Source organism: Mchenga conophoros, linkage group LG3, assembly GCF_057382185.1.
Source record: "Mchenga conophoros isolate Kocher_MC1m ecotype Shallow Benthic linkage group LG3, M_conophoros_male_GT1.1, whole genome shotgun sequence".
In the NCBI taxonomy this organism is placed as follows: domain Eukaryota; kingdom Metazoa; phylum Chordata; class Actinopteri; order Cichliformes; family Cichlidae; genus Mchenga; species Mchenga conophoros.
The window spans coordinates 29,617,700-29,639,402 of NC_140528.1; the positions used below are offsets into that span (position 1 = coordinate 29,617,700).

Sequence of the window (21,703 nt, forward strand, 5' to 3'; positions counted from 1 at the left end):
ATTTCTTACAGCAGTGTGTGACAAACTAGATATCTGTGTTTAATATAAAGTGCTGCGTGTCCATCAAACACTGAAGAGCTGCTGGATTCATTGTTTCCTCCAAATGACAGAAAAGTCATTTTCATGTGACAGAGCGACGATGCAGTGGAGTCTGTTTCTGCTTCTTCTGATGGGTGAGTGATCATTTTACCAGGGCTCCTGATTGTTTCCACCTGAAATCCTTTAGTTTGATCAGGACTCATTAAACAAATGAACCCTTACTGAGAAAATCAAGGATTGACCTGTAAACTGGACAGTTTGATGGGAACACGAGTTTCCTGCTTGTATCAGCAGATATTCAACAGTATTTCTTCTGTTTCAGGTCAGTGTGTCTTCATCACATGTCACCTGTATGAGTACCACTTTATTAAAGAAGAGATGAGCTGGGATGAAGCACGGGCATACTGCAGAGAGAACTACACAGACCTGGCCAAAGTGTTTGACCTGACAGACATGAGAAGACTTCAAGACTCTGCACAGAATCAAACACAAGCCTGGATTGGACTGTACAGCGAGCCAGGAAGAGACAACAGGAGGTGGCACTGGTCTCTGCCGGGGGAGGAATACACTGAAAATAAGACCTGTTGGGGAGGTACAGAGCCAGATGATGGAGCATACCCTGAGAACTGTGTAATGACAAGCATGGCGTGGATAGATTTCCCATGTACTCACACATTTCAGTTCATCTGCTATAACGGTGAGAATATGTGGACAGTAATATGATAATACAATACTTAATAATGTTATAATGTAGTTTATAATCTGTGTTATATCACATGTTCTTGAAAGAGGCAGTTTTAAGAATGAGACGGATTAGCTGATAAAGATGTTTTTGTGTTTTTCTGTTGACTCGACAGAAACGATGAAAAACAACAAAACCTTTCATTTGACTGAGACGTCTGTGACCTGGACTCAGGCTCAGAGCTACTACAGACAGCATCACACCGACCTGGCCAGTGGACTCAATCAGATATACAGTGAAGAGTTTAAGAAGCTGAAGAACTCTACAGCCTCGTGTATCGGCCTGTTCAGAGACAGCTGGAGGTGGTCAGATGGGAGTAACTTCTCTTTCAGATACTGGGACTCATTTAATGATGGACTAAACAACAGGACATGTGCTACGACTCTGTTAGAGAGATCAGGAAGATGGAGCTCTGCTGGATGTGACCAAAGAAAGCCTTTCTTCTGCTATGATGGTGAGTTTACACAGATTTATCTCAGCTGTTTGTCCAATAGATGAACTGCTGGAATCACTGAGAGGATTTAGGTCAGTATGTTTCTTCAGCCACTTTTTTTTTTTTTTTGCCTGTCCCGTTTGGCTCTTTTGCATCAGAATTATTGTCTAAAGGCAAAGAAAGATGCCCAACGGATTCACTTTACCAAATTGACCATCCCAGCCTTGCCGTAATGGTCCATTTGATTCACCTTTTATTGTTTATTTTATTTATTTTTTATTTTCACTTGCTAGATATGGGACAGACTTGAATGAGGAAAAGAAAAGGGAGAAAGGAAGAGGGGGAAAAACAGCTGAGAAGAGGGACGGGGATAAAGGGCAAAAAAACAAAAAACAACTAAATAAGCAGACAACAAAAATGCATATATCAATCACCTGGATCACCTGTTGAGAAAGAAAAAAGAAAACAAGCTGAAGAAAATCAGAATCAGAATCAGAATCAGAATCAGAATGGGTTTATTGCCAGATGTTGAGGTTTACAACATTAGGAAATTGCTGCGGTGCTTCAGTGCAGACAATAAGAATTAAAGTGCTATGTAGAAAGAAAGATATGTGCATGAGATATACATGAGATATATACATGAGAATAAGAATTATGAGTGCTACGTAGAAAGATATATACATGAGTGCAGGTGGTGATCAGTGCCAGACATGAAATGATGCAGTGACACAGCGTAGGGTCATGTGTTAGTGGTGGGAACAGTCATATGGTTATTGTTCATGTGTCCAACAGCAGAGGGGAAGAAACTGTTCTTGTGGCGAGAGGTTCTGGTGCGAATGGACCGGAGCCTCCTGCCTGAGGGGAGCAGGTCAAACAGACTGTGTCCAGGGTGAGAAGGGTCAGCTGAGATCCGAGCTGCACGCCCCAGTGTCCTGGAGGTGTACAGGTCCTGCAGAGATGGGAGTCTGCAGCCAATCACCTTCTCAGCAGAGCGCACAACACGCTGCAGTCTCTGTTTGTCCCTGATAGTGGCTCCAGCGTACCACACGGTGATGGAGGAGGTGAGGATGGACTCGATGATTGCAGTGTAGAATTGCATCATCGTCCGTGTTGGCAGGTTGAATTTCTTCAGCTGCCTCAGGAAGTGCATCCTCTGCTGGGCTTTCTTGATGACGGAGGTGATGGTGGGCTCCCACTTCAGGTCCTGGGTGATGGTGGTACCCAGGAAGCGGAATGAGTCCACAGAGGTGATGGGGGTGTCAGTCAGGATGATGGGGGGGAGTGGGGCTGTGTGCTTCCTGAAGTCCACAATAATCTCCACTGTCTTCTGGGCATTCAGCACCAGGTTGTTGTGGCTGCACCAAGACACCAGACGTTCAACCTCCCTCCTGTAGGCAGACTCATCCCCGTCAGAGATGAGCCCAATGACGGTGGTGTCATCTGCGAACTTGATTAGCTTGACAGACTGGTGGGTGGAGGTGCAGCAGTTGGTGTACAGGGAGAAGAGTAGAGGAGAAAGAACACAGCCCTGAGGGGAGCCGGTGCTGATGGTCCGGGAGTCCGAGACATTCTTCCCCAGCCTCACGTGCTGCTTCCTGTCCGTCAGGAAGTCAGTGATCCACCGGCAGATGGGATCAGGAGCATTCATCTGGGAAAGCTTGCCTCGGAGATGGTCTGGAAGGATGGTGTTGAAGGCAGAGCTGAAGTCCACAAACAGGATCCTGGCGTAGGTTCCTGGGGAGTCCAGATGCTGAAGGATGAAGTGTAGGGCCATGTTGATGGCGTCGTCTACAGACCTGTTGGCTCTATATGCAAACTGCAGGGGGTCCAGGAGGGGGGCCGTGAGGGTCTTGAGATGGGAGAGAACCAGGCGCTCAAATGACTTCATGACCACAGATGTCAGAGCCACGGGTCTGTGGTCATTTAGTCCAGTGATCCTTGGTTTCTTGGGGACAGGGATTATGGTGGAGGACTTGAAGCAGGCAGGCACATGACATGCCTGCAGTGAGGAGTTGAAAATGCCAGAAAACACTGGGGCCAGCTCGTTTGCACAGTGTCTGAGGGTGGCAGGAGACACACCGTCTGGGCCGGGAGCTTTCCGAGCATTCAGACTCCTAAACTGCTTCCTCACATCTGCTTCATGAATATGAAGAGTTGTGGTCGGAGGAGGTGGTGTGAAATCCTCTTTTGTGTGGGGTGAGGGGGCGGGTGTTGCAGGTGAACAGTTTGAAGGTGGTGATGGCTCTATGGAGGGGGGAGAGGTGGGGGAATGAGTGTCCAAAGTGCCTCTATTGTTGGGGCCGTTGGAGGTGTGAAGGCTGCCTGATGGCTCGTCAAAACGACAGTAGAAGTCGTTAAGGGTGTTGGCTAAGAGCAAGTCATCAGTGGAGTGGGGGGTTTTAGGCTTGTAATTTGTAATATTCCTAAAACCTTTCCACACAGAGGCCGAGTCATTCTCTGAGATCTGCTGCTGCATCTTCTCAGAGTGCTGATGTTTGGCAATGTCCACTTCCTTAGTGAACCTGTACTTGGCCTCTCTGTAGCAGTCCCTGTCTCCGCTTCTGAACGCCTTACTCTTTTCCAGCCACAGCTTTTTGAGTTTAGGAGTAAACCAGGGTTTGTCATTGTTATAACTCACCCTGGTGCGTGATGGCACAATGCTGAGATGAGAGCAATACAGTAAACAACATCACAATGATATATGTGAATATGACAGTAAATACTAAATATTAAACATTATTGTGCAGCACATAAGATCAACAGAACACAGTGTGCTTTGAGGCAGCAGCCAAAAAGGGTGTAGTTTGTGTGTGTGATCACCCGTGTGTACACCTGTGAGCATGGACGCGCTTGTTTTTTTAAAAAGGTTCCTTCATGTAATGATCTGCTAGAGGGTGTGGGGGGGCCACAGCCCCGTCCTCCAGGGCATGAAGCAGGTATGGAGGAGATCAAAACTCCAGGCATCCAGAGGCCCCCAGAACACAAGAGACCAAGGAAGACCAACAGAGGGGCAGCCGCGCCACTGTCCCGGAAAGAGCTGAGGAGAGTCCCAGATGAGGGTTCACCCAGCAGCCGCGGAGCAGAAGCCAGGGGGGGGTTGCAGTGACGCGCCCGTGAGCTCCACCGGCAGCCAGCTGTGCCTGAGTGACCGAGCCCCAGGCCGAGAGGCCGAGGGCACCCAAACCCCCGAAGTGGCCCGAGCGAGCCCCAGGCTCCAGGCCCCGATAAGCGGCTGCCAAGGAGTGAGCCGGTGTGTACCTGGACGCCCATCCCCGGACACAAAGAACCACCAACGCACCGATGTCTGAGGGAGTCCGCCACCGGCAGGGGAAGTGGTGGTGGGTGGAGATAGGCCTCCAAACCTTGGAGGACCTGAGATGTCCCCAGAGAGGTGGCGTCTGATACCCAACCTGACATATAGACACAGACATACAGGCACACACAGACACAAACATCCATTCCCACCCTCATGCTCTCATATGCACTTACTCCACACTCAACCGACGTGGAGACAGACATAAAGAGATGCTGTACACACAATCACACTCACCAAGCGTACTCTACGAACCAGGTCTAGGTACCCTTGCCCCTGGTGGGGGAAACTGCACCCAGACCCAGGTGGTGTTACCCTTTTCCCTGCAGTGGGGAGAAGCAGACCGCCCTGACTCTGCAGCAGCAGGGAGGCCCCACACTCCAGACCCCAGTCGGACGGCCAACTCCTCCTCCCAGACCCCCCGCTCCAGCAGGCAACAGAGAACGGGGGTGAGAGAAGACTCCAAACCTCCCTCCACCCGCTCATTGTAGTGTTGATGCATGTGTGTTCTAAGGTGCATTTAAAACCCAGGAGGGCATGGAGCTACCTGCCAGAGAGCAGCAGGTAAGCGCATGGTCCCTCCTGCTAGCCCTCAATGTCTAAGTGTATTTAAAATTGAGAGGTGGGCAACGACGCCAGGGGTGAGGTGTACACCCCGATGGTAACTTGGACTCCGTGTAGCATGCCCACCCCCAAGATCCTATATGTATGTGTAATGAGGGTGTGAGTAATGTGAATGTCTAAGTTGTGGGATAAAATTGAGGCAGAGGCAGCCAGAAGGGGACAGGGGGGGGGGGGGGGGGGGTTAGCCTCCTCTGCACCCTGGTGACATACCTTTACCCCAAGGCCCTGCATGTGCGGGTGGTTGTGGTGGAGCGGGAAGAGGGAGGCAGCTGGAGATGGGGAGGGAAGGAAGGGAGGGGCAAGTGACCCCTCCCTGGGGCCAGCTGTATGGGGGTCGAGCCCCCATACACCCACCCGCCCACAACCCCGGCAACATACCAACCAGGACCCAAGCCCCCGAGGCCCAGCCAGGGCCCCAGCCCAGAGACGGAGCGCCCCCAGATCCTCACGCCTGTCCCGGACCCACCCAGGGGCAGCCAGACTACCAGGTCAGTAACCCACGTCCATCAGCACAGACCCTCCCCTAGCCCCGCTGCACGCAGCCACAAGGAAACCGTCACCTAAGAGTCAACAGAGCCCTTAATAGGCCATGACCGCTACCCCGGGTTGAGCCCCCCAAGGAAGATGCTCCTAGGGAACCCCCTGATGCCCTAAGCCTGTCCCTACCCCCACACCAATCACAACAGCGAAGGTGGGACCAAACTATGACCCCCCACCCCCACTAGGTGATGGAGCTGATCAAAGGAGCCCAGAGCAATTGACCTGATGTGGTGGCAGAGGCTGTATCAAGACTAATGTAATCTAATAGATAATTTCTATATTGGTTAGAATTAAGATTATTTTTATTTTTCCAGTTCATGAGGACTGTTTTGTTGGCTATGCATAGGGCAGTGAAAACCATATGGGCTATATTCTTTTCTGTAGTGACATTATCTAAGCTGCCCAACAAACACACTAAGGGGGAAGTTGGAATGTTACATTTCAGACACTTTGATAAGTCTTCACATATCTCGCGCCAAAACTTCTGAACTGGTGGACAGAACCAAAGAGCGTGGATGTAATTGTCCGGTGAATTGGTTTGGCAGTGTGAGCAGTTGTTGGAGGATGTAAAGCCCATCTTGAACATCCGATGACCTGTATAGTGCACTCTGTGTAATATTTTGTATTGAATTAATTGAAGACTGGGATTTCTAATTAGATGAAAGGTTTTTAAGCAAATCTGAGACCAGAAGTTTAGGTCTAAGTTAACTGATAAATCCGCTTCCCATTTTGCAATAGGAAGTGATATTGATTCATCTGTTTTAGAAAGCATTCTGTATATTTTGGATAGTAATTTGGGGGTTTTAAGAGTAAGAAATTGAACCACACTTGGTGGTGTTTGTAGTTCAACTTGACCCGGTTTAAATTTCTTTTTTACTATGGATTTAATTTGTTGATATTCTAAAAATCTTTTCTTGTTGATCCCATATTGTGTAACTAGTCCGTCAAATGAAATAAATTCTGTTCCTTCTAGTATATGTTCTAAATATTTGATTCCTTTGCAACTCCAATCTGAAAAGTTTATCATATTATTGTTTTGTAATATGTCAGGGTTGTTCCAGATAGGTGTACGTTTGCATGGGATTAATGAAGACTCCGCCAATTTTAGAAACTCCCACCATGCTGTCAGAGAAGAGCTGATGTTGATGCTTTTAAAGCATTCATGTCGTTGGATGTTTGAGCTGATAAATGGTAGGTCTGAGATCTCTAGATTATTGCAGAGTGCTTGTTCTACATCTAGCCAAGGTTCATCTAAGAGGGTGTGTTTTAGCCATCCTGAGATAAACTGAAGCCTGTTGGCTAAGAAGTAGTGCTGAAAGTTAGGTAGTTCTCATCCTCCTTTATCCTTGGTCTTTTGTAGTGTTTATAAGCTTATACGTGGGGGTTTATTTTTCCAAAGCAATTTGGACATACATGAATCTAGAGATCTGAACCAATCTTGTGGCGGTTTAGTTGGGATCATTGAGAATAAATAATTTATTTTGGGTAATACCATCATTTTTATAGCGGCAACCCTTCCCATAAGTGATATGGGTAGACATTTCCATCTAGCCAGATCACCTTCTACTTTCTTCAAAAGTGGGATATGGTTTAATTTAGTTAGATCTGCAAGCTTGGGAGAAACATTAATACCTAAATATTTTATATTTCCTGATTGCAGTGGTGTAGAAGAGGAATTATGGAAGGAGCAATTAATCGGTAGGACTGTAGATTTTGACCAGTTAATTGAGTAATCTTATATTCTTGCAAAAGAGGTAATCAATTCAATCACCCCAGAGATATTGGTTTGTGAGTTTTGGAGAAAGAGTAACACATCATCCGCATAAAGGCTGATTTTATGTTCCACGTTCTTGCATTTTATGCCCTTAATTACTGAATTCTGTCTAATTGCTGCTGCTAGTGGTTCAATAAAAATTGCAAACAGTGAAGGGGAGAGTGGGCATCCCTGCCTGGTGCCCCTCAAGAGACAGAAGCTGGAGGATGTCTGGTCATTTGTTCTGACACAAGCTGTTGGGGAATTATATAATATTTTTAACCAGTTTATGAAAGAGGATCCAAAACCAAATTTGTGTAAAGTTGCAAATAGAAATTTCCAGTTAACTCTGTCAAATGCTTTTTCTGCGTCTAAAGAGAATATTGTAGTTTCTAGGTTTTTATTGTATGAGTAGTCTATCAAATTAAGTAATCTACGTGTATTTGTTGATGAGTGCCGACCTTTTATAAAACCAGTTTGGTCAGGATGAATTAAGAGGGGGGTTATTTTCTCCAGTCTCTTTGAGAGAGCTTTGCAGATTATTTTAAGGTCTACATTTATAAGGGATATTGGACGATAGCTTGAGGGATATACAGGGTCTTTGCCTGGTTTTAGCAGGAGATTAATGTTTGCAGAATTCATATTTGATGGAAGTCTGCCCTTTTCTTTGATTTCCAACAACGTTCTGTAGAAAACTGGTGCTAGAATCGACCAGAATTCTTTGTAGAATTCTGCAGGAAAGCTGTCTGGACCTGGAGCCTTATTATTGAGGCGATCGTGGCTCAAGAGTTGGGAGTTCGCCTTGTAATCAGAAGGTTGCCGGTTCAAGCCCCGGCTTGGACAGTCTTGGTCGTTGTGTCCTTGGGCAAGACACTTCACCCGTTGCCTACTGGCGGTGGTCAGAGGGCCCGGTGGCGCCAGCCTCGCCTCTGTCAGTGCGCCCCAGGGTGGCTATGGCTACAATGTAGCTTGCCATCACCAGTGTGTGAATGGGTGGATGACTTGATATGTAAAGCGCTTCGGGGTCCTTAGGGACTAGTAAAGCGCTATATAAATAAAGGCCATTTACCATTTATTGGGCATACTTATCAGAGCTTCCTGGAGTTCACCTGGTGTCAGTGGTGAATCCAGTGCCATTGCTTGAGTGTCTAATAATTTTGGAAGAGTTATGTTGTCCAAAAACTGATCAATTTCCTTTTTAGACGGGTTTATTTGTGGTGAATACAACGTTTTATAGAAGTCTTCATCTTTTTTTTTTTTTTTTTTTTCATGTTTAAGTAGTGATGTATTAAATCTCCAGTTTTTACTTGGCGTAGTATTATTCTTGTGCATTAGTGTTAAAGATACAGGACCATGATCGCTGACAGCTATAGGATGAATCTCAGTGTCTGAAATGTTACTCAGCAGTGAGCTGCTGACCAAAAAATAATCCAGACGAGAGTAGGAGTGATGGACATGTGAGAAAAAAGTATATTCCTTACTGGTGGGGTGAAGGGAGCGCCATGCATCGCAAAGACCAAAGTCGCTCATATACTGTTTGATTATATTTGTGGACTGCCAATTACGCTGAGTTCCCGCTGTATTGAGCCTATCCATGTCTTCATTTAGTCCAAGGTTGAGGTCGCCTCCAAGAACAAGTGTGCCATCTAAGTGTTCAGAGAGTGCACTGAAAAAACCGTGAAAGAATGAGGGATCATCAACATTTGGACCATATACACTTGCAATACATAGCTTTTTATCAAGTATAGATAGTTTAATGATTAAGAATCTGCCCTCTGGATCTATAACTGTATCAGGTACTGTGAAATTAATTTTTTTATGTATTAGAATTGCTACTCCCCTTTGTCTAGAATTCTAACAAGCTGAGAACACATTAGGAAACTCAGGTGTTTTAAGTTCATTCGAACCTCTAAGAGGTCTGTGGGTCTCTTGTAAAAGGACAACATCTGCCTGTAGTTTTTTGAGTTGATTAAATATTTTTAACCTCTTTTCTCTGGAGCCAGCTCCATTTATATTCCATGTAATGAACCTCAGTGCACCCATAGATGTTTGTGTGTAACTAGGGGTGTATGCTGTGTGCGTCGCTTAGACAGGTGGAGAGAATACATCACTTGTTCATAAATAAGGAGAAGGAGAGAGAGAAAATGTGTGGCGAGATGCTCCCTGAGTCTGACTTTGTGTATGCATAGTTACTAATATGAGTAGGCTTGGCTTAAGTGTGTGTATCCTAAACGACTGTGTGCGCTGTCTGACTGAAGTAAATGTGCTGCCGTTGAGCGCATGGTGCGTATGTGTCGAAATAAAGGATGTTGTTTGTGGATGAGTGTCGAAGCAGGTGATCGAAGCAGTGAAAGAAATAAAGAAAGAAACCAAGGACAGGGGTGAGCAGCATAAAAACAAGAGGGAGGAAAGAGAGAAAAAAAAACAAGAAGGAAAAAAACAAACAAACAAAAAAATGAAACATTCCAATCAAACCACTGATGGGGAGTGACGGTGTTAATTCTGCTATCATATCACACTTAAGATGCGATTTGATACCGGTAAGTTATACAGATGTTAATTTTAAGTTAATGCAAGTTAGTGTGAGTGGATAGGGAAAGGGTGTAGTGGATTCTTATCTGTTGTGAAGTTAATACAGCCACGGAGTGATGTTGGGGTCGCGGTGCAGCTGTCTGTCCACATACAGCCGGTCCACAGCGATGACAGCGCGGGAGCCCTTCTGGATGAAGCCGCATCGGATTGGGAAGAGGACCCTGCGTCGTTCCAGGATCTCTTTGGGGAACTGGTCGTTCACGCTGAAGTCCGTTCCTTTTAATTCCCTGCCGCGGCTTTTCACATGTTGCTTTTGTTTGAAGTGGCCGAATTTGGCCACAATAGGACGTGGTCTCCCGGCCGTAGCCCGAATGGCGATGTACCCTATCGAAGACGATGTTCTTCACCGTGTCCTTCGGCAGCTTTCATTTCATTTCATTTTCATTTATTTATTTATTTCACACTTGGTACAACAATTCAAACAAACCAACCACACTTTCTATCAATAAAGCACTACAACCATGTGTGAAAAGGAGCAGGAAGAAGAAAATATTCTTATTAAACCCCGCCCCCTATCTACAATCCAATTTATATTACAAGTGGGCACCAAAAATCAGGGAACAAACTAACATTAACATTTATCTCCGGTCCTAACCCAAACTAAACAACAAATTTACAATCAGAATATACCACTCCACATAGTAACAAGGAGAAAAATAAAATTAAAATAAATAAAACAAAAATTATAATGGATCCTTTTTCAATGAACTCCAATTTCATTCACATTCTTCATATTGCGTTATCGTTTTAAGCATGTAACACTTTTTAAAACAATGTAAACTTATACAATTCTTTAAATTATAATGAAGTGAGTTCCACAGTCGTATACCCCTAACCGCTGGACTCATTAATCTTTGTTGTCCTAGCTAACTGATGCTTAAAATAAAATTTCCTTTTGCTATCTTCTCCCCCTGAACACAATAAAAATACTGTCATGGTCCTGGGTCGTGCGACCCAGTGTTTTGTGTTTAGTCTATTTTGATGTTTATTGTTTGTTTAGGTTCATTAAGTTATTCCAGCTCATTTGTAATTATATTACCCTTGTATTAAGCCTCCCTTGCCCTTCATGTGTTTATGTGTGTGTGTCTTGTGTTGTCAAGTTCATGCTGTCGCTTCTGTCATCTTCTCCTGTACTCCGTCTCCCTGGTTCGTGCGTCTACCTGTCATGAGTCATGTCTGCGTGGTTATGTTTAGTTCATGTCATGTCTAATCTCCATGTTTCCTGTTTTACTTTGTAAGTCTGTATTCAATGTCAGTGTATTCAGTTTCACTTCTCCTGTCCTGTCGTTAGGTTCATGTGTTTCAGCTGTGCTCCCATGTGTGGCCACTTCCCCTGATCATTATCTCGGCAATACCTCTGAAAGATTGAAGATTGTATGTGGCGTTCCTCAAGGTTCTATTTTGGGATCTAAACTTTTAAATTTATATATTAATGATATCTGTGACATATCAAAAAGGTTAAATTCTATTTTATTTACAGATGACACAAATTTGTATTGCTCTGGAGAGAATTTGAAAGATTTGGTTGAAATTATGACTTCTGAGATGTTAAGATTAAAAAAATGGTTTGATGTAAATAAATTATCTTTGAATCTGACAAAAACGAAATTCATGATATTTGGCAATCGTGTAAAGGAAGATGAAGTCATTATGTCCATTGATGGAGAATTGATTGATAGAGTTACTGAATTTCGTTTTTTGAGTGTAATAGTAGATGAAAATTTATTAGATTATAAAACAATGCACATTTTATATTTTTCATTGTTTTTCTCATATTTTAGTTACTGTATTGAAGTCTGGGGGAATACATATGAGAATACTATAAAACCTCTAAACTTATTACAGAAGAAAGTGATACGAATGATTCAGAATGTTAAATATAGAGAACATACAAATAAATTATTTATAAAATTGAAATTATTAAAATTAGGAGATTTAGTGAAATTACGGACACTATTAATTATGTTTAAGGCTAAAAATAATATTTTGCCCTTTAACCTCTCACACCATAATTATACACTTTAGAAATCAAAATAGAATGTTGTAACATATCAAAAGCTTTTTTTTAAATCAACAAATACCCCCACTGTATATTTATTATTATTGGTTGCAGATGAAATATCGTCAATGAAAGTCAACAATGCTAATGCCGTTGATCTATTTTTATGAAATCCATATTGATTTTCATTTATTAGTTGATATTTTTCAATAAAACTATCAAGTCTTTGCGCAAAAAGTTTTTCGAGCACTTTTGAAAACTGTGACAAAAGAGACACTGGCCTATAGTTGTTAAAACTATGCTTATCTCCTGATTTATATAAGGGTATCACTTTTGCCACTTTCATTCGATCAGGAAATACTCCTGATTGCAACGAAAGATTAAAAATATAGCAAAGAGGAATACTTATACAATCTAAAGTCTTTTTAATTACAACCATGTCTGTACCATCACAGTCAGTAGATTTTTTATTTTTAAAGTTTTCTACAATTGCTACTATTTCTTTTATGGTAGTATCAGCTAAGAATATAGAATTAACCACTCTACTTTCTCCTTTCCAGGCTTCGTCATTTTTTCTAATTAAATTTGCTAAAGTGGGTCCAACATTTGCAAAAAGGAATTGAATTCGTTTACTACTTCAGTCTTGTCATCGACAACTTGATTATTCTTAATGAAATAATTAGGGCGATCTAAGGGTGTGTTCTTGTTACCCAATACCTCCTTAAAAATATTCCAAATGCCCTTAATATTATTCTTGTTTTCCTGAAAAAGTTTATTATAGTAGTCTTTCTTGGCTTTCCTCAATATTAATACCAACTTATTTTTATAAACTTTGTATTTCATTTCCGCATTCTTAATTCTGTGTTATATAGTCCCTATATAAATTATTTTTCTTTTTACACGCATTTGCAAGACCCTTAGTTATCCAAGGTTTCATATTCTTATTCTTATACTTAAATGATACCAATGGACAATGTTTATCAAACAAGGCCAAATATGTATTTAAAAATGCTCCGTGTGCAACGTCGACCTCATTAACATAAACCTCCTTCCAGTCCACTTCCATGAGATCTTGTCTAAACTTGTTAATTGCCTCGTTATTTCTTAACCTTCTATGACTCACAAAACCAACCTCTTCCTTTCTTTTCACATTTAAATCAAAAGTAAAAAAGACTGGTAGATGATCGCTTATATCATTTATGATGAGGCCACTCATAATATTACTCTCCAAACTATTAATGAAAATATGATCAATTAGTGTTTCTGATTTATCTGTTATTCTACTCGGCTTTATAATTAAAGGATAAAATCCCTTACCAAGTAATAATTCAAAAGAATCTGACGCAGCCTTATCATTTGCCTCTTTACAAAGATCAATATTGTAATCACCACACAAACATACAGTCTCTTTTCCCTTAGCCTTACTCAATAAGTCTTCTACTGCCTCTGTAAATAACTCAATCTGTGACCCCGGTTTCCTATATATGCACGTTACAATTACTTCTTCTTTCTATGTCCAACTCCACTATCACAGACTCCATTACATCGTCTATAGCCACAGACATATATTCAACTTTTTTACATTTCAAATCACAATTAACAAAAAGTGCCGTCCCTCCTGCCTTCTTCTTAGTTCTGTTTACAAAGTATAAATCGTACCCTTCCATACAGAAACCCCCTCTTCTCATCTAACCATGTTTCAGACGGAGCAATTATTTGAAACCTGCCTCTCAAACTATACAGAAAATCTTTAATCGAAGCAAAACTTCTATAAAGACTTCTGCAATTAATATGAATTAATGAAAATGTATTAACTATTTCAACTGTATCCCTGAATTGCTCCTCTGTATAATATTCACATGTGACATTAATTGTATTAAGCACATTCCTTTCAGAGTCAATACCTACTTAAATATCATATGATTTATTATCTGAGTCGTCGAGCATTATGCATAATTATTCTAAAACTATTAACCTCAAAAAGAGAAAGGGATCCTTAGCAATCGCACATTCATTTATCGACATATTTTAAAGTCCGTTGATCTTGTTTTCTTCCATGTCCAATTTACAATTTCCTTTTGTCCTTTTCCACCCGAAGTAGCATCTGTTCTTGTAAAGGATGACCTAATTGTTTTTAGGCTCATAGCCATGATTGACTAGCTTCAGGTGGGTTTTGATGAAGCTTTTTACCGTGGTCTCCGCGTCCTCTCCAGCGGCTTCTGGAATACCAGAAAATACCAGATTATCACGCATGCTCCGAGCTTGTAGATCAATAACTGTTTCTTTTCTTTTCTCTATTGAGCTGGGTAACATTTTCTGTGAGACATTTCACCGACTCCCTTAGCGTGGCATTTTCAGCAGCAAGCGTTTCCACCTGCTGCTGGCTGAACTGAGGGATTCTCGCAAGCATTTAAATTCCCGGTGAAGAATCTCCACCAAGGACAGCCTTGCATTGAAACTGGACATCGTTGGTCGATTGACTCAAGCATGTCAACAATATCTTTGCCGGCTGGCGATGTTGTGGGGAATCTGCCGGACGAAGTCTTTTCGACGACGGCGTCTCAGGTTTGGCCGGGGAAGCTGCACACTGGGCCTTCTTCATCACGAGATCCTGGAAGCACTGATCAATATAATCTTGGAGAGTCTCTAAACTCTCCTCGTTGTTCTCCAGGGTGTTGGAGATGATTTAGACAAATGTTGTTAGTTATAAGACAATTGATAAGTGTAATTGGTAATACTGAAGCTTAAAGGAATTTGTTCAAATCTAAACTACCATTCGCTTTAATTTTCTGCCAAAATCTCCGGCGTCTGACGTCAGTTACAACACGAGTCGCTTACCTTGTCCGTCACTTACCTCCTTACGATGAAGGAGAAGGAACCGCAGCCACTTATTTCTGCATGTATGTTGAACTTCTGTCACAGGTGAAGATGTTTAGCTGATGGTTGGAACAGAGATTTCTCTGTAGAGCTGCTGATTCGTCTGAAGAATCACTGAAATGTTTTCTTTTGTTCTTCCAGTGAAACTGGACCAAACATCCAGAGACTTCAAGTCCAGATTTAACTGATTTCATGTTGTCTCTGATTTTATGGCAGATAAACTGATTCTGATCAGGGAAAACCAAACCTGGGAGAAAGCCTTGAATTACTGCAGACAGACACATCATGACCTGGTTTCAATCAGCAACCCTCATCAGCAGCGATGGGTCCAGGAAAGAGCCAAAAACGCCTCGACTCCTTTCGTGTGGCTGGGACTGCAGTACGGCTGCACTCTGGGTTTATGGTTCTGGGTCAATGACAACCTAGTGTGCTATGAGAGGTGGGCTTCAAGGGGAAGTGAAGACTGTGGCATGTCTGCAGCCATGACCACAGGAGGGCAGTGGGTCAGACAGAGGGAGAATGAGACATTTAATTTTATTTGTATAAAACACTAAAGTTTAAACCTAAAGTCACTTCTTAGCTGCACATGTAGATTTTCTGGGGTGAACTCTGTGTTTCTGCTCAGTGTTTACAGTCTCTGGGTTTGAAAATGACCAACAGATTTTTACCTGCAGCTTAGACATTTGCAGAGAGCAGTCTGTGTTTCATGTTCTCTCCTTTACCAGAGTCAGGAACATCTTGGTTTCTTCCTTCATTGTTGCTGGATTGGTTCATTATTAAACTGTAGCAGGATGTTTGTTGTATTTAGTTCAGATAAGGTGAAGGTTTTAATGTTTCTGCTTCATGTGCTGTAAATCTTTGCATCGCACCATTGTATCCTCAGCTTGAATTACAAAGCCTGTCACTAAAAGCAGGTAAAACCATGTTTGTGTCATGACTCCATATGAGCTCTATAATCTGATCATGTGTTCATGAAGACAAATAAACCTTCATTTAACCAAGTCTGTCACTGTTACAGCTTTCACAGGAACAAATACAAACAGCGCCACCTAAAGGTAAAACCAGGAAACTAACATGTAGCTCCATGACATTTCCACAAATGAAGATATGCAATGAAATGAGGACTGTGTGAACCAATCAGTGATCAGAGCTGCCGCCAGTTATGTTAACAGTTTTTTACCATTTTGGTAAAATGTTTTTGTCAAAGTCTTGATTAAATATAATGATGTTGTCAGGCTACTCTGCAGCTCCTCTCTCCTTTGTTAAGTAACTTGTTCTGGACAAAGCAGCAGGACAGATCTCTCCCCATCTCTGTGCGACCTCTGTAAACCTGGTCCTGTTTATCTCGCTGATTTTTTCCACTCTCATTCACGTGGACCTTCATCTGTTCAGCTTCAGTGAGTCTCCAATCCACTATGACGTCCTGACAAATATCAGATTTGGTTATAAGTGGCAGCATGTCAGACTCCTCCCTCTCTGTCTCCTCCACCATCTGAACCTCAGGAACTGAGAGGAGAACACGAGACAGACAGATGTCAGTGATGGTGATCCTCCATCATCTACAGCCACTGTTGTTGGGTCATTTCCTGTTTTATTTTGATAGTTCTACTCTGAGTTCCCTGATCTTCACTCCTGTTTTCAGTCACTGTGGACAAACAGCTGTTACACTCACCTCTGACTCTGAGAGTCACTGATTTCTGTAGCAGCATGTGTCCATCCTTGTTGTAGATGGTGCAGGTGTAGACTCCACTGTCAGTGAGGTGGAGGTCTTTCAGGGTCAGACTGAGGTCTTTAGTGTTCAGTGGGTCTTTGTTCATCTCAGTGCGCCCTTGTATGTCAGGCTGACTCTGGCCTCTCTGATACGTGTGGACCGTCACATTTTCATGTCTCCACAGCAGAGTTACATCCACAGTCAGGTTGTCTTTGATTCTGAAGGGCAGAAGGACAGACTTTTGCCCCCAGGTCACCTCCACCATCTCTACCTGCAGAACTGACAACAGAACATGAAACAGACTGACATCAGTGAGGTGGATCCTCCATCATGTCCTCTGCTGTGTAACCAGCAGCTCCTGTTTTCAGTGTTTCTCTGACTTGGAGCTGAACTGATGTGTGTTGATGTGTGAGGCTGCACAAACAGCTGTGCAGCTTTTATTCTCACTCAGCTGGAAACAGCTGGACCCACACACAGGTTTACACATCTGGGATTCAGAATATTTTTCTCACCTGTGATATTTAGTAACAGTACTTTGTGTAGCAGGATGTATCCACCCTTGTAGACGGTGCAGGTGTAGCCACCATGGTCACTAAGTTGAAGGTCTTTCAGTTTCAGACTGAAGTCTTTAGTTCTCAGAGGATCTTCATTCATCTCTGTGGTCTCTGTGATCCTGGTCCTGTAAGAGATGCTGGTGTTCATTGTTCTGATACACATGGACCGTCGTATTTCGGTGTTTCCAGTCCGCTCTGATGTCCTGAGGAACATCATCTTTGTTTTTTCCTTTGTTTGTTTTCTGTTTTCAGGGTCAGACTGAGGTCTCTGCTTCTCGTGGGTCTTTTCTGTATTTCTGCTCCTTTAACACAGCTGTTCTAACACCTCAGATACACCTGGACCAAATCTCCTCAGGTGAGTAAAGGATGCCTTTAAACGCTGTGAGCTGAAGAAACATTCTGAGCTCTTGTCTTGATGCTTGATGCTCAATCATGCAGATGAGTAAATCCCAGAAAGTGGATTCTGTTCATCTGGAGCCTTTTCAGTGGGAGGAACATTTCTTCACTCTGATGAAATGACAAAATGTTTCTTCCACTGAAAATGTTACGTCCAGATGAACAGAATCCAGCTTTTGGGATTCTGAGATCTTCATTAACCAAAGGATCCTCCTATCACAGCTCTGCTCTATCTATATTTCAGGAAGTACAGGATTTCCTTCCCATCTTTCAAAATGGGGAAAAATGCTGTGCTTTCTTAGGCACAGGCCATGTTTTCAGGTAACTTAGCCTTGCCAAACATCCAGGGATTTTATAGGAAAGGACACTAAGGAAGAAATCTCTACAACCAGATCGAGCCAATACTGTAGCCAATTCCCTGCATTGCTATTAGGCATGCAATGTAGAGAACTGGCTGGAAAGACAGCTATAGGATTTACTGCAGGTTAGTGTGGTGAAAGATAGAGATGTACAATGAGGCAAAAAGTATTTATTCAGCCAACAATTGTGCAAGTTCTCCCATTTAAAAGATGAGAGAGGCCTGTAATTTTCATCATAGGCTGGGAAGACTGAATCTGCAATAGGTAAGCAGCTTGTTGTGAAGAAATCAGCTGTGGGAGCAATTATTAGAAAATGGAAGACATACAACATCAAACATTGTCTGCTGTAGCTGGTATAGTTGAGATGATTACAATGTTTAACTTGGGTTATATGCATTTATGTTGTCTTGGAGTTACAAGAAAACTCGTGAACATGTGGATGAAGGTACCTGCAGCTAGGCTGTCCAGCCAGACTGTTGGGGAACTTTCAGTAAGGTTGAAAGAACTGGGAACTTACACACCAATCGAGTTTAACCGCAGGCCAAGTAATCAGAGTAATCAGAAACTGATAGATGGAAAACAACAGAGCTTCAGTACTTTATGTTGTGTGCAGGGCCTGTGCTTAGGAATAGCATACCAGGAGAGCTCTATGATAACTTTGTTTTCTGTTGCAGTGCATCTGCTGTTTAAATCTAAATCCTCCACCTGTCACCTTGACCCTCTGTTATGACCCTCTGAGGCTGAAGCATCATTGACGTGCATGATCCACAAGCTTCAACTAGGATGTATAAATGTGTGCAGTGATGTGTGTGAAGCCTTTGAGGACTCACTGTGTTATTAGCTGTTAGTGAAACGCAGCTTCAGACGTTCAGTTATACAAAGCTGTGAAGGGCTGTCAGCAGGTGATGGCTCAGGTCACAGCCCACCTGTGTGATGTCACTGAACACCTGTGTACGAGCGCTGCTTCAGCCTCTGCAGTCGTGATGTGTTTATAGGACATCAGACAATCCTGCGTCCATGGACAGAAGTCAAACAGTGTTTAGTCTGGGTCACAGGTCCTCTGATGTTCACACAGTCTGAGGAAACTTTGTGTTAACATGTTTCTGTTCTTATAAAAACAGCTGATGGTTTTACAGAAACATGATGCAAACATGAGAATGAACAAATGATTTTTATTAACAGACACTGTTTATTTTTCACTTTGCATGACGTCATCAACACTGTGACACCAGGGGGCGCTCATCACCAGCTGAAGAAGTGTGCAGTGATAATGGGGGGAGTATTGTGTGTACTAGAGCTGTGCTGTGGGTACTGCAGTAATGACACCAGGAGAAACTTTCTGTTTTTCCACATAATCTATGATTATTGTTCCCACGGCGACACACACAGCATCATGACCTGAACAACATGATCCCTGATCTGATGTTATAATCCTGTATTTTACACGTGTGTCAGTTTTGGCCGGCGGTCATGTGTCCCTTCCAATAATACGACGCGAGACTGGAATAAAATCCATGGACTGGAAAACTTTATGAAAGAAGACACATGTTAACACACTGCCATGGCAGACATGCTTCCACGTCTCAGGAGGAGGAGGGCACCAAACTCTGAGGTCAAAGGGGAGCTGAGGTATGAATAAGTTATTGGCCATGTTTGCAGAGCCCTTTTAAAAATATGCTTTCATGACATTATTGTGTGTGGGGTGGTGGTCAGGGCTATCCAGACTGACCAGGGGGACGCTGAATGTAAGAAAAAACATGTTTTAATAAAGAAAAAAAGTTTTTGTTCTAAAGAATCTGATTGTTTGCTTGCAGGACACCAGCAGATCTGAGTCCTCCGTCACAGAAGTGTTTATATATGTTCTATTTCTATTGTATATATTAATCAGCATCTGTGGGTGGACAGCAAAGAATTTCATTGCACAGAGAAATGCCTTTTCTCTTGTGACACATGACAAACACTTTGAATCTTGAATCTTGAAGATGGTCACCTGCAGGTCAAAGGTCATTACATGTCCAACCCACATCCACTGCCACTAAGTTAGACCTTCTTCTGCGCTTACATGTGGACCACCTCGATCCATGACAGTCATTCAGGCAGGACAGGAAACAAACATCCTTACTAAGCATACTGTTTTGCATTTCAAAATAAAAGTTGGGCTGATTTTGATGCCATTACAGGAACTGCTGTGAATTCTTCTTTTTGAATCATCATCAGGTTTACACTAATTGCTTTCTAATTTAATAGAACGTGAAATGTTTGTCAGTAGATACACAGTTAGTCCTGCACAGTCAGAAACATCAACTTATTCTTAGTACTGTGTGCTTGCACTGAACAAGTTGTCCTAACAGAGTCACCTTCATTCAGCTTTACTACTTACAGAGCCAAAATAAGCAGTTTGTATCCAACATAACTCAGCTGGACTCTGATGCTCCGTATAACAGCCACACATGAGTCTGGATTCACTCAAAGCATTGAACAAACTTTATTGGAAATGAAGCTTTTGGACATTTGTTCTCTGATATTTGCTCTTCAGCTCGAGTCTCCATCAGTGGGAACATTTCCTGATTCAACTTTTCTTCTGTTCAAATCAAACTCCATGAGAATCAAAGTGTGAATCAGAGTCCTGATGATCAGATTCTATAGAAACATGGAGACTGTAGAGGATTTACACTCAATATGTTCATTTGTTCCCTTCAAGAAAAATCAATCATTCATCCAATAAAATCAGTCGTTGATCAGTTTGATTGACAGGACAGATGATCAGAGGTGCAGAGTTTTTACCTCCATCATTGTTACAGGGACTGAAGAATGGGTGGAGTTTGTGAGTGAAGGAGCAGCCAGTAAAGGAGTAGATCAGAGCTGCAGCACCTACATCATAAAAGGAGACCAGACCCTCCTCATAATCCACAAACACCCCCACCTTCTCAGGACCAGGATGGAGACAGAGGGGGACTGGAGGACCAGCATTAGCTTCGTACTTATTTCCATTTACCAGCCCTACAGTCCAGAAACCATCCTGAGGTCTCAGTGTGATTCGTCCCTTCCTGTTGATCGACTCTGTGGCCACTCCTAAATCCCAGTCAGTCTTTCCTTTAACCTGAACCTCAAAGTAAAATCTGCCTGAAGAGAAACTCTGCTCTCCTAAAACATTAACACACTTAGAAAATCTCTCTGGGTTGTCTGGAAGTTTCTTCCTCACATCACTATCATACACTTGTTTTCCATCATCAGACAGGATGAGGTCAGGATGAGCTGTATCAGGATCCAGAGTCACATCCACCTCATGCTGCTGCACCCTCTGCAGCTCAGCCTCAAACAGCTTCTTCTTCATGAGTTTCCTGACTGTCTCCTCCAGCTGAGCCACAGCTCTCCCCACAGTCCCCTCATATGATGGTGGATGAACTCTGACCTCTGTCCAGTCCTTGCTGGGTGGAGCAGCTTTCAGGGAGGAGAAGCTTTGGAGGAGGTGGAGGTGGTCTTCAGAGCGTGAGAGCTGCTCCACCTCAGAGCTTCTCTCCATCAGCTCAGAGATTTCCTGTTCCAGATCTTTGATGAGACCTTCAGCCTGTTTCTCTGTAGCTTCCTGTTTGTCTTCGATCTCCTTCATGAGCTCCTTCAGGCGTCTCTCAACAGACTCCATCAGAGCCGTGAAGACCTGAACACCTTCTGCTTTCTGTCTGTCTGCAGCATCTTTACTCATCTTCACCGACTCTGTGATCTCCTGAATCTTCAGTCGTCTCTTCTGGATCATCTGCTGAATCTCAGCCT

General features: G+C 42.9%; 2 protein-coding genes across 2 annotated transcripts; one reads left to right on the plus strand and one right to left on the minus strand.

Moving 5' to 3' along the window:
- Nucleotides 1–25: 25 nt before the first annotated feature.
- LOC146578057 (putative C-type lectin domain family 20 member A) lies at nucleotides 26–15,809 on the plus strand. The gene is made up of 4 exons (XM_085256766.1): nucleotides 26–173; nucleotides 362–736; nucleotides 897–1,235; nucleotides 15,129–15,809. The coding sequence occupies exons 1-4, from the start codon at nucleotides 104–106 to the stop codon at nucleotides 15,464–15,466; spliced, it is 1,122 nt and encodes a 373-aa protein (XP_085112892.1). The 5' UTR covers nucleotides 26–103; the 3' UTR covers nucleotides 15,467–15,809.
- Nucleotides 15,810–20,401: 4,592 nt separating this feature from the next.
- LOC146578058 (E3 ubiquitin-protein ligase TRIM21-like) lies at nucleotides 20,402–21,686 on the minus strand. Its single transcript, XM_085256550.1, has one exon. The coding sequence runs from the start codon at nucleotides 21,684–21,686 to the stop codon at nucleotides 20,643–20,645; it is 1,044 nt and encodes a 347-aa protein (XP_085112676.1). The 3' UTR covers nucleotides 20,402–20,642.
- Nucleotides 21,687–21,703: the final 17 nt, after the last annotated feature.

Excerpts from the sequence above, each read along its gene's own strand:
- LOC146578058 (XM_085256550.1), bottom strand. The coding sequence starts at position 21,686 with ATGATCCAGAAGAGACGACTGAAGATTCAGGAGATCACAGAGTCGGTG.
- LOC146578057 (XM_085256766.1), top strand. The coding sequence starts at position 104 with ATGACAGAAAAGTCATTTTCATGTGACAGAGCGACGATGCAGTGGAGT. Across the intron at positions 737-896 it reads TCAGTTCATCTGCTATAACG|AAACGATGAAAAACAACAAA; the intron begins GTGAGAATATGT and ends TTGACTCGACAG. Across the intron at positions 1,236-15,128 it reads GCCTTTCTTCTGCTATGATG|ATAAACTGATTCTGATCAGG; the intron begins GTGAGTTTACAC and ends ATTTTATGGCAG.